Here is a 12,867-nt window from a genome sequence, read left to right as displayed (position 1 = left end):
TGGCATTTGAATTCTCACAACAAAAATAATATTAGAGCCAGAGTATTTAAAATAAAGAGCTCTTTGAATGGTATATCTTTCAGTACATTGTGGAGAGTTGAGTGTGGGACTGCACTTGGAAACTTGCAATATAAATAGTATACCTTTTTTTTTTTTTTTTTTTTTTTAATTCTAATTGATGAAATTAGTTATGTTACACAGAGAGGGCAAACGACCTGTAAGCATCAGATGTCCAAGTCCATTTGGTGCAGAATTTTATTACTATGTATTATTAGCTAAAAACAGTGAAATAGTTTTGTTGGTGAATTACATAACCAGCCACAAATGCTTTTACATTGTTTATTTCAATACCACAATGGTTTCGGGCTACCATAACCACCTTCATTTGGTTCACTTTTCCAATTACATTGACATTTTGGTCAGCAGCATATCATCTGCTCCTGCATGGCACAAGTATATTAAAGTTTTTGAGCCACATTGTATGTTGCTTTATTAATAAAAACATGTTAATGTGCTGGAATTTATTTACACATAATGTGAAACAGTTTTATATACTTACATATGTTCCAGTGGAGGCGATTACACAAGTAAGTGTGTAAAATTATTTCACCTTATATGTAAATAATTAAATGTGGCTCTAAACATTCAAATAATTTTGTGTAGTACAGGGGCAGACGACTTGCTGCTGACCAAAACATCAATGTGATTGGAAATGTTAGCCATCTGAAGATGGACATGGTAGTCCAGAACTGGTTATGGTATTGAAATAAAGCAGTTTAAAAGCATCTGTGGCTGGTTGTGTCATCCACCAACGATAACTAATGGCCACAAAGCTCCCAAGGTCCAACATGGATAAAATAACACTGAAGTAGTTTGTTTACAGCTTGTCTGCAATTCTGAAAATTGACGAAGTACTATTTCCCATTAAAATTGGAGGAAGTGGATAAAGGAGTGTGAGATTCAAACACTCATTGCAGGTCAACAAAATATTCATGGAAAATAACCATATTCATTTTTTAAAAATCTTTTCTTTTATGTAGAGAAGAAATTGCAGATACATGAATGGTACTTGCATCAAACAATGGAGAACAGGCATGGCAAGCCCAGGAACCCATAAGCAATAACAAAAACCTAGAAAAAAGGTCAGCACAAAAGGCAGAGATTATCATGAACAAGCAACAATATAGTAACAATTCAATTCACAGCTTCATCTTCTCTCATGTGAAAACTCTACAACTATTGCTCTCCAAAGCAGAATCTAAGTGTCCTGTGTAATGAAATAACTCAAGAAGATAACAAATGGCTGAAAATTCCCACCAGATCCTGAAAGACATTCCCTGAATCTTTTAAATTTCTTTGATTTCCGTGTAAAGATAAATTCATCTGAATAGTCCGTGTCTTTCAAATTGTCATCCTGGGTTTGCACGGATGCAAGGCACTTGTAAAAAGTAAATCTACATAGTGGCTGTCAACTCCCTAAGGAGCCTTTAAGATCCAAAGGACCTGTGCAATTGGAAATGAATAGGCCTACTTAAAAATTAAAAGAGGAAAGGATAAGGGGAAGCTGAAATGTTATGAAGTTGGGTGTAGATTAAGAGTATTATTAAAGTCACAAAAATTTACAAGAATTACATTACAAACAGATTTGCTAAACTGCCATGTGATACTACTTCTAAAGTGTTGCTAACAAACAGGCATTTTAACTACAAATGAAACGTTTACTTACTGTGACTCACCAGCACAATCGAGAGCACAGTCTAATGTTCCAACTTTTCCTCTTGTTCTAGGATCCCAAGCTTCTAACTTCCCCTCCTTGGATCCACATACCACCAAATGATGAACTGGATTGATGGCACATTTATTTATCTCTGATGCCTCAGAGACCAATGGAGGCAGAAACTGTCCTTGCTCAAGATTTAGTCGATAAATTTCAGAACTAGAACAGAATGTTTCATCAGAAGGAGACAAAATTAAAAATTCTGCATCATAAATATTTATATGAATAACAGCATTCTTCAGTCCCTAAGTTGAAAGGCATCTACCTGCTGTGGGTTGAGGTGGTATCTCTCAACTTACGGTCTAAGTGACCTGTCTCTCCCCTTCCCCCTCCCCCTCCCCCCAATTCCCATTCTTCATTCATCTTCCTCTTTTCTACATGAAGACAGTATGTAAAGTTCCAAAAACTAGAATTACGAATTTCTACTTAATGTGTATCTATTTGCTGTATTAAGAGTTATATTTCCCTACGGTACATGCCGACCTGCCAATGTTTCTTTGTAATTTTAACAATTTTTGTAACTGAATTTACCAACTGATATAATTGACATTATTTTGAAAAATTATGCAAAGGCCATAAGTAATGTTAATTTCAGTTTGTTGTTGAAATGATTATTACAACACATCAGTACTCATAATATTTACAAAAATTATAGCACCAAGTTGCCCTTAGACATGGCTTTGTGACTCTTTGTGTTGACTAATGTACTACTAGGAAGCAGTAGCACGATCAGTGTGGTGTCACGTTATGCTACTGCACAACCTATGAACAGTTAGCTTGAGGATTTTTGGATGCTTACAAAACTATATTTTCGTAAGTTACTGGTGCGAGTGTTTGGGATACGTAATCATAATTTATTTTGGAGCAAATCAGCGTTTGTGGTTCACAGTTCAGCAACAGAATACATCACCGCTGAATTTCATAGTATATCAATGCAAATAAATGTGTGTCTTTTAGAATTTTCGGAAGTTGCCATTGTACTTTGCATAATCTACAAGCAATTTGTAGCAAATCAGCATTTGTGATGTAGTTACTGTAGCAGATTTTCTAACTAACATATTGTGTTACATCTAGTTTTCCATTAAACAGGAGTAGCCCTATACATTACCTGCATTTATCATAAGTTAAATCTGTTTTCGAATTTGCTAACAACTATAATTAACATAAAAACATTTTAGAAAATTAGTAATTTTTACCACAGGTTTTTGTGTTGCCTTAATATAAATCTCGTTTTGTGCATCTGCTTCAGTTCTAATACGGAATTAGCAACTTTTTAGCTTAACAGATTAAAAGAAGGTAATCAATTTAAAGTTATTAGTTCACAGCCTTGCAATACACTCCACCAGCCAAAATGGAGCCCCACTGTCAATGCCATTCTCAAACACAGGACAACTTGGTTGACTGGAAATTGCCCTGACTACTGTCAAACAACTGGCAGCTGCTGCGAATCTGTGTGGGGCTCCTGAAAGTCATGTACCTGTGATACCGGTACCATAGGTACATCACGTACTGTCCTACCCTGTGGATCCTGTCTCCTCTGCAGAAAGTACAGGATCTGTCATTAGCCATCCACTTGACTTAGAGTGCCGTGCCAGTGGTAGATCTAGGTGTCCTGTACAGAATGGACAGGGACCAGGAAGGACTCACCGTGTTTTACCAGTCTCCCTCACCAACATGTTTGAGGTGTTGTTTTTCACTGAAACGGAAACTGATCCAGTGGGACTAACTTCACCTGTTTTGTCCAGTGTCAAGATGCGTTAAATGCAAAAGGGTAGGGGGTCTATTAATGATTGGCAATTCAAACGTATGGTGAATGATGGTACCCCTTAGGGAAATGGCAGCAATGGACAAGAAAGGACACCAGATGCACTCAGAGTGTACGCCTGGGGGCCTCATTTAACACATTGGAGGGACTATTCCGGCACCCACTGAGGGAACAGGGTGCAACCAACTGCATAATATGGTGCACGGTGCCCAAATGATGCCTGGAGTCTGGACTCCGAGGCGATTCTTGGGTCATTCCACCGACAGACAGAGAAGGTTGAGAAGACCAGCCTTGCCCTTGGAATTTCGATTAAGTGCACAATTTGTAGAATTGTCCCCAGAACTGATCATGGCCCTTTGGTTCTGAGTCAACTGGAAGGACTGAACCAGAGACTTCAAAGGTTCTGTGACAAGCCAGGCTGTGACTGCCTGGAATTGCACCATAGGGTTGAGAATTGTACAGTCCCCTAAAAAGGTCTGTTGTGTATTACACATCAGAGGCTGCTACTCAGCATGAGGTGCACACAAGAGTCTTTTAGATTATTTGACTCTGCGTCCAATCCAGATAATGATAGCTGTAGAAACCCAAAAGTATCAGTATAAGGTCGAAAGAAATGCCCCCACAAGCAAGAGTATTAAAATCCTAATGGTAAACTGCCAAAGCATTAGCAACAAAGTGCCAGAGTTTGAAGTGATCATGAAAAGCGGTGAAGTTCACATAATACTAGGTACAGAAAGCTTGTTGAAACTATAATTGATATTAGTGAGATTTTGGGGGAAAGTTTAAGTGTATATCGAAAGGATAGGTAAATGGGAAATGGAGGTGGTGTATTTGTCGCAGCTGACAAGAAACTCAAATGCACCAAGATAGAAATTGAAGATGCATGCAAGACTGTTTGGGCAAGACTCAGTATCATGGGTGGGCACAAAATGATAAATGGATTCTTCTATCATTCACCACTCATCTCCTGATGTAACCGAAAACTTTAAAGAAAACATCAGTATGCCTCCAATCATACTGTAGTCATCGGTGGAGACTTTAAACATCCAACAATGAATTGGGAAAATTAGTTTTCTTAGTGGTGTGCAAGATAAGGCATCCTGTGAAACTTTAAAAAATGCCTCCTCTGAAAACTATCAAGAACAGATAGTTACCGTAGAAACTCCACTCATGATAGAAATATACTGGATCTAATGGCAACAAATAGACCTGACCACTTCAAGGTTGTCCACATCCAAACTGGTATCAGTTGTGGAAACAATGATTACCAAAGAACTAAAACAAGCAGAACGATATATATGTTCAGTAAAGTAGATAAAATATCAATAGTGTCGTATCTCTACAAAGAACTTGAAACTTTCAGCACAGTGCAGGAGGATGCAGATGAACTCTGACTCAAATTTACAAGAATAGTTGACCATGCACTGTGTAGCTATGTACCCAGCAGAACAGTTCATAATGGGAGGGAACCTCCATGTTATACAGTCACTGTAAAGAAACTTCTAAAGAAACGGAGATTACTATATAAGAGGTGTAAAACAATGTGTAGGGATATAGATAGAGAGATGTTGAATGAAACACATTTGGCTCTCAAGAGAGCAATGCATGATGCCTTCAATGATTACTGCAGCAGAATATTGTCAACTGATCTTTCACAGAATTGCATGTAAAGGCTGTCAGGGGTACCAAAGATAGTGTCCAGTCCCTAGTCAATGAGACAGGAACTGAAATTGAGGGCAATAAAGCAACAGCTGAAATGCTTAACTCCATTTTCAAATGTTCCTTTAGAACAGAACATGCAGGAGAATTGCCTCAATTTAATTCTCATACCACTGAAAGGATGAATGAAGTTAAGTACTAGTGTCAGTGGTGCTGAGAAACAGCTGAAATAATTAAAACAGAACAAAGCGCCAGTCCCGATTGAATCCCTGTCAGATTCTACACCAAATTTGTGGCTGAGTTAGCCCCTCTTCTAACTATAATCTATCGTAGATTCTTTGAACAAAAAACGGTGCCCAGTTCCTGCAAAACGGCACAGGTCACTCCCGTCCACAGAAGGAATGTAAAAGTGATCCACAAAACTATAGTCCAATATCACTGACATTAATTTGTTGCAGAACCTTAGAACATATTGTGAACTCACATATAATGAGGTATCTTGAAAAGAATGACCTCCTCAATCTCAAATAGCATGGATTTCGAAAATATCAATCACGTGAAACCAAACTCGCACTTTTCTCACATGACATACCAAAAGCTTTGGATTAAGGCAACAAGGTAGATGCAGTATTTCTTGATTTCTGAAAAGCATTGACTCAGTACAGCACCTACGCTTACTGTCAAAAGTATGATCATACTGGGTAGCAAGTGAAATTTGTGACTGGATTGAAGACTTACTGGTTGGAAGGACAGCATGTCATCTTGGATGGGGAGACATCATCAGATGTATAAGTACCATATTTACTTGAGTACAAAAGACCCTGAATATAAGACAACTCCCTCTTTTTTTAAAAGGATCTTTGGGAAAAAATTATTTTTAATATATTCTGTCTAATAAAAATTACCAGCTTTTGCTGATCTAAGTATCTGCCTACAAAGTTAATATTACACCGATTCTAAACTTATGCCATTTATTCGTTGTCTACATTTCGATAGCACAAGGAGAAATAAAACAAACAAAAAGGAACTGTTTACGTCAATTTTGACCTTCACTGCTTTCCTTGTTTACTTAGCCTGTCGCCTGTGGTGTCAATATTTTTATACATTGTCGTCATCCTAACAAGACAGCAGTGAAAATTATATCTTTGTTGTCGCAAATATTTGGGTATTTATTCCAAATATGTCGCAATTCTGAGGTTTTGGTTATGGTGGGACCTGAGAACACAGCTGGTTAAAAAAAACATAGTGTATTTTGCCTCTATGCTGACTGAATGCTACAATGTCTCTTGCTTCCAACCATATCATCTGACCGCTGCTCTCTCACTGGCTGTGCAGAAGGAGCAACTGACAAATCCCTTACTGTTTCTGTCCATCTTAATTCAGGATGAGTGTCGACAACATTGCAGCATAAAAAAACTATATAAGTACACCACTGGCCCCTATATAGGCTTTAGTATTTCCTGGAAAAAATATTCTATTTTAGAGTATTTGTCCAATTTTAATGTCACATTCTAAGTACAGATGGATTCAGGCAAACTGCAATTGAAACACGGTAGATGTTCATAAGAAATTAAAGGAGTATAAATTCCCATGGTTTGCAGCACGACGAAATTTGCTGCCCACTCACCACTCCCCTCCGTCCAAGTCTTCGGGGTAGTGCAGTGCTTGAGCAGTAGTGAAACATGGACAGCAATATCTTCTAGGGCGTATGTCATGTGTAACAACAACAACAAATATATAAATATAAGATCGCAGTCACGATTCAGTCCAATTCTCGAACCTTCGCTCGTTTCGTGATCTAGTGTCATCTGACACTGGTGACATTCTTCCCCAGTATTTTAATACATGAACAGAGACTGAATTTCTCATTTTTAACCCAGCTGGTATGTCATTAAAGTTTCTCATAAACAAAAAGAAATTGATTTGGGTTAAGAATCAAGTAATGCTTTTTGAAAGACAAGATGAATGTTACCTTCACTTAAAAATCTGCATAAATGAATGTGTAGGGCATTTGTATATGCACGAGAACTTTTATTGCAAACATTAGATCACTGTGGTGGCTAGCTCATAATTTCTCGCATAAGCTCATAACTTCTCGTATATTCCTTGTACTACTGCTGAGTCAAATGTCATGCAACTGTTCAAAGAATGTCGATACTGCATCGAGCAGTTTAGTGTATCGGGACATCTTGAGCCTGTTCACTAGAAAGCATTGTTAGCTAAGCCCTACCCTTAGGATCTCTTCAAAATAAATTTGTGCAAAAACTCTATAGCCAAAGCTTCATATGTAAATTTAAGATGGCCCCTTTATTAATCTATTAAACAAAGTAAAAACTTTGACCTCAGCAGCAACAGTTTAATCTATGAATATGACTCCGTACTTTCGGAACAACGATTTTGGCAAAAATCCTCATCCAATAATCGGGTAAGTAAACACAGTAACTTCGGGTATGCCCCAAGGAAGCATGTTGGGAGTCTTGATGTTCATGCTGTATATTAATGATCTTGCAGACAATAATAATAGTAAAACAAGTTTGCATATGATGCAGTTGTCTATACTAAAGTACTACCTGAAAAAAAGCTGCGTAAATATTCAACCAGATCTTGATAAGATTTCAACTTGGCGCAGAGATTGGCAACTTGCTCTAAATGTTCATAAATATAAAATTTTCCACTTCACAAAACAAAAATTGTTGTACCCTATGACTAAAATATCAGTGAGTCACTGTTCGGCCAACCCATACTAATACATGGGTGTAACATCCCGCAGGGATATTAAATGGAATGATCACGTAAGTTCAGTCATGGGTAAAGCAGGTGGCAGACTCCAGTTTATTGGTAGAATAATGGGGAAGTTCAATCAGTCTACAAAGGAGATTGCTTACAAATCACTTGTGCAAACTGGTTCTAGAATATCAGTCAAGTGTGTGGGACGTGTACCAGACAGGACTAACTGCGGAAATCGAACGTATACAGAGAATGGCAGCATGAATGGTCACATTTTTGTTTAATCTATGGGAGAGTGTCACGGAAATACTGAATGAACTGAACTGGAAGACTCTTGTAGATAGTTGTAAACTATCTCGAGAAAGTCTATTAACAAAGTTTCAAGAATCAGCTTTAAATGATTACTCTAGGAATATAATACAATACCCTATGTATCGCTCACATAGCGATTGTAAGGATAATATTGAAATAATTACTCCACGCCCAGAGGATTCAGAAAATCATTCTTCCTGTGAACCATACACGAATGGAACAGGAAGAAACCCTTAAGTGCCTTAAGTGGTACATTGGGACATACCCTCTGCCATGCACCTCACAGTGGTTTGCAGAATATAGATGCAAATATAGATTTCAAAGATTGCTATTGGTAATTTGATTCTTTCGCTGACAGCAGCATAGTACACAGTGCTCAAGTTGCACCTACATATAAAACTTCACTTTATACTGTTTCTGTGCTATTGTTGTTAAATAAATGTCTTTCTTTCACGGCAAAAAAAGACACACCCTGGGATAATCTATTATTCACTCAAATTATCATGTTGGTATGGTGGATATGAGAAGCTATAATACACCAATTTAGGTTTGGATGATCTACTGCACAATATAGTCAAGTTCTAGAGTCATTAGTAAGCACATCCTACAGAAGAACTAATAATGACTTTAAAAAGTATCAAAAATATATGCATACAGTACCTTGCTCCAACTACATATAAATCACATGACGGGTAATGATATTTCATATCCCTTCCAAATTTTGGTATTCTCAGCCTGTAATATCGGCCATGGGCTGCATGAAACTCAATGTAACGATCACATTGTAGAAACACCACCTAAAACAAATGCAGTAAGAACTACTGATACTCTTGAGAAGTGGATGATGGGGGGGGGGGGGGGGGGGGGACATGAAAAGACAATACCAAATTATGAAAACCACGCTTACCTTACTATAGTCTTCTGAAAGTATCTCAAATGTTACAACTTCAGAATCAAAACATCTCTCAAATTTCATTGAAAGATTGTTCACATCAAAGCACCTAACACGGGGCTTGTAGATCCCTGTTGCTAAAATATAGTTCCCATCTTTCGAAAGTCTCACAGATGTACTCAGTCCAGGCATTTCAAAATCTTGGATAAGTTCTATCCGCCTTCGAATATCTGTGACAAAAATTCATTATGGACATACAAGGTGAGTAATAATCATTATCTACCACTGTTAAGAGTTCATTACCTAATAAATGGATCAGTTCAGTGGCACATCATACATACAACAGTATCCAACTTTTCAACTGTTTATGCCTTTTTCCCAACAGATGCTGGGTGTTTTAAGTAAATAAGAGTTCTTCACAATAATGAATTAAATTCAGTTATCCACAACAGCTTTCAAATGGCATTAAAGCTGAGCTATTTTCATGCATTCACTAGTGATTAGAGTATGGCATCATCTGGATTTTAGAAAATTCTTAATAAAAATACAGGTACAATTTTTTTAATTGTTGGAAGTAGGAAGAAGATGATGAAAATCAATGCATCCTCTTATCTCATTTTTTTAATTTATTTTTTATTTTTTAATATGTGCAACACGCTATATGTACAAAGTCTGATGCAGAAGCACCCAAGCTGTGTTCAGTAAACAGAGAAAAATATAGAAACATTTTTGCTTAGTAGAAATTTTCACAAATACTTCAAAATAACATCTCTGGCCATCAGCAGATCATAGGCAACGGTTCTATAACAGATCTCCCAAGAGGTTCCTGAGCATTCATCACAAGCAACTATTTATAACAGTCCCTTACTATTATCTTTTCATGCTTGATTTCAACAACGGGAGTGATGGAGCAGATCTGGACTTTTTAGGGATGATGGGGGCCTTGCTTTGTCTCAAATTCTGTTAGTGGCAGTGGCGAATGGATGAGTGCTTGTGCTAAAAATGCCAAATGTTATCAATTTTAAGAGTGGAGAAATGCAATCATCATCTTCAGCTCTTCCATGTAAATTAAATCTGGTAAGTTACTAAGTAGCCAATTAAATCACCAGTTCCTATGAGAATGACGTAAACAGTCATGGGATCATGATTACATGCTGGAGGGAGTCAGCAGAAAATATTCACTATTCTAGTCTGCAAGTAGATTTCCTGCACCATACCCTTGCACACCATTAATCTTCCCACCAACCTCAAGAACCAGCTGCAATGGTGCACCCCATCATCATCCAATACCGTTATGGACTGGAACAACTGAACCATATTCTTCGACACAGTTTCAACTACTTGTCACCGTGCCTGGAAATGGAAAACATCCTAATCACAACCCTTCCCATCCCTCCTAAATTGGTATTCCACCATCCACCCAATATGTGCACTATCCTGGTCCATTCTTATATCATCCCACTCCTGACCCCATGCTGCAGGGTCATTCATACGCCTCTGAAGACCCAGTTGTCACACCTGTCCAATACACCATGGTTGGTTTGGGGAGCAAAGGGACCAAACAACGAGGGCATCAGTCCATTTTTCCTCATTCAAACAGATCTCAAGTTAAAAACAGTCCCAAAAGATTGGGGAAAGTAAAAGGTGTAAAACTAACTTCAAAACACACTGAAAGAGAAAACGACAGAAGTTAACAGACAGGGGAAAAGAGGCACTAAAAGGAGCAGATGGCCTGGGCTGACTGATCGCAAAAATGAAAAAGGATGAGCCAGCCACCCCGCAGCACACTAAAATCTCAAGTCTGAAAGAGAAACCTACAGGAACACAGGCAAAAGATGAACGACCGGCAAAAAAAAGAGTGAGGAAGAGTTAAAACGGAGGGAGGGTGGAGGCTCGGGAGAGAAGGCCAGACACCCACCCTTACATTGTGTGATAAAAACCCTCCTCACAAATAAAATGTTAAATAACATCAGCCATTGAGGCACTGTCTCCCAATACTGTTGGCAGTGTGGCAGGAAGATTAAAAGTCCGCTGCAGAGGAGCTAAAATTGGGCAGTCCAACAAGATGTGTACGACAATCATGTGGGAGCCACAGCAACACCGAGGTGGGTCCTCGCAACGGATGAGATGACCATGTGTTAACCATGTATAGCTGATCCGGAGCCAGCAAAGGACAACGGAGTGCCTGCAAGTGGCTTGCATGGATGAGTGCCACGCATTCGTTGTCTCCTTGACAACATATAGTTTATTTGGCATACTAAGGGTGCACCATTCAGTATCCCAGATTGTGAAAAATTCATGGTGGAAGATCGCTCAGAGTCTCTGTCAGCCCAATCTCCAGAGTTGGTTTACCAGTAGCCTGTTTGGCCAGGCTCTGTCAGCAAGTTCACTGCCCAGGATCCCAACATGCCCTGGAGTCCAAATGAAGGTCACTGAACGTCCACCATTTCTGAGGGCATAAAGAGACTCCTGGATAGTCAAATACCAAAGGATGGTGAAGGAAGCAGTTGTCGAGAGCTTGTAGGCTGCTTAAGGAGTCACTAAAGATGAAGAAGGACTCACTGGCGCAGGAACGGACATGGTCAAGAGTGCAATAAATGGCTACCAATGCTGCAGTGGAAACACTGCAAGCCATCCGGTAAGAAGCGCTGTTCAATTCCTCCAATGTGAGCGTACATGAAGTCAACAAGACCACTGACCATTGATCCACTGGTGTGGATTACTTCTGAGCCCTAGAACTCACCGAGAATAGAGGCAAATGGTTGGTGGAGGGCCTCAGGTGGAATTGAGCCTTTTGGGCCTTGCAATAGGTCCAGACGAAGCTGTGGCTGAGGCATAGACCATGGAGTTGTGTGTGTATAAGTGGGCCTGCAGGAAAGGTGGCACAGGGAAAGTGTCGAGTTCAGTAAGAAGCAACCGGACACGGACTGCAGTTGGAATCCCCATTCTAGGTCGTTGTTGCGGAGATGGATTGCCATGTTAGGGTAAAGGAAACAACAATTGGATGGTGAGTCAAACTATGTGGACAATGTAATTCGCAAGCAGTAGTTGCCACATGAGCTGCACTGGAGGAACACCAGCTTCCACGAGGAAGCTGTTCACTAGGTTTGTTCGCAAGTCGAACTCCACAGTGGTGGATAGGGTCCAGCAGCCACAACATAGAGGGCGATGCTGAACCATACACCAGTCTCCCATAGTCCAGACGGGACTGCATGAAGACTTTGTACAGCTGCAGCAGTGTGGGGTGATCAGCACTCCAATCAGTGTGGCTCAAGCATTGAATAATATAAAGCCAGCACTTTTCCTTAAGCTGACAAAGATGGGGAAGCCACGTTAAGCAGGCATCAAAGACGAGTCCGAAAAAGCATTAAGTCTCCACTACAGTAAGTAGTTGGTCATTGATGTAAAGTTCAGGATCGGGGTGGACAGTACGACAATGACAGAAGTGCAGGAAGCAAGTCTTGGCGGCCAAAAACTGAAAGCCGTGAGTGCCCATGACTGCCGCCTTTCGTATGTCTCCCTGCAGTCGATGTTCAGCAACACCAATGGAAGAGGGGCAGAAGTAAAAAACAAAAATCGTCAGCATATAGGAGGGGATATACTGAGAACCCCACCCTACTGTGAAACCAGCAATTAAAAAGGAGTGGGACACTCAGAAAAGAGCCCTGTGGGTGCCCATTCTCTTGGATACGGGGTGATCTGTGGAAAGCACTGACTCGAATTCTGAAAGTGGGG

The 12,867-nt window shown here is 39.6% G+C and overlaps 1 protein-coding gene across 2 annotated transcripts in view; it reads right to left on the bottom strand.

The window, feature by feature from the left end:
- The window catches only part of LOC124596271 (nucleolar protein 10), a 109,382-nt gene that overhangs the window by 49,094 nt on the left and 47,421 nt on the right, over positions 1-12,867 (bottom strand). For both annotated transcript variants that reach the window (XM_047135347.1, XM_047135346.1), the window contains exons 3-5: positions 9,148-9,362; positions 8,901-9,037; positions 1,727-1,936 (exon numbers count right to left, since the gene is read on the bottom strand). In XM_047135347.1, the coding sequence (XP_046991303.1) occupies positions 1,727-1,936; positions 8,901-9,037; positions 9,148-9,362 (562 nt within the window). The remainder of the gene's footprint in view (positions 1-1,726; positions 1,937-8,900; positions 9,038-9,147; positions 9,363-12,867) is intronic.

Source organism: Schistocerca americana, chromosome 2 (assembly GCF_021461395.2).
Source record: "Schistocerca americana isolate TAMUIC-IGC-003095 chromosome 2, iqSchAmer2.1, whole genome shotgun sequence".
Taxonomy (NCBI): domain Eukaryota; kingdom Metazoa; phylum Arthropoda; class Insecta; order Orthoptera; family Acrididae; genus Schistocerca; species Schistocerca americana.
This window is presented reverse-complemented; position numbering and strand designations above follow the sequence as displayed.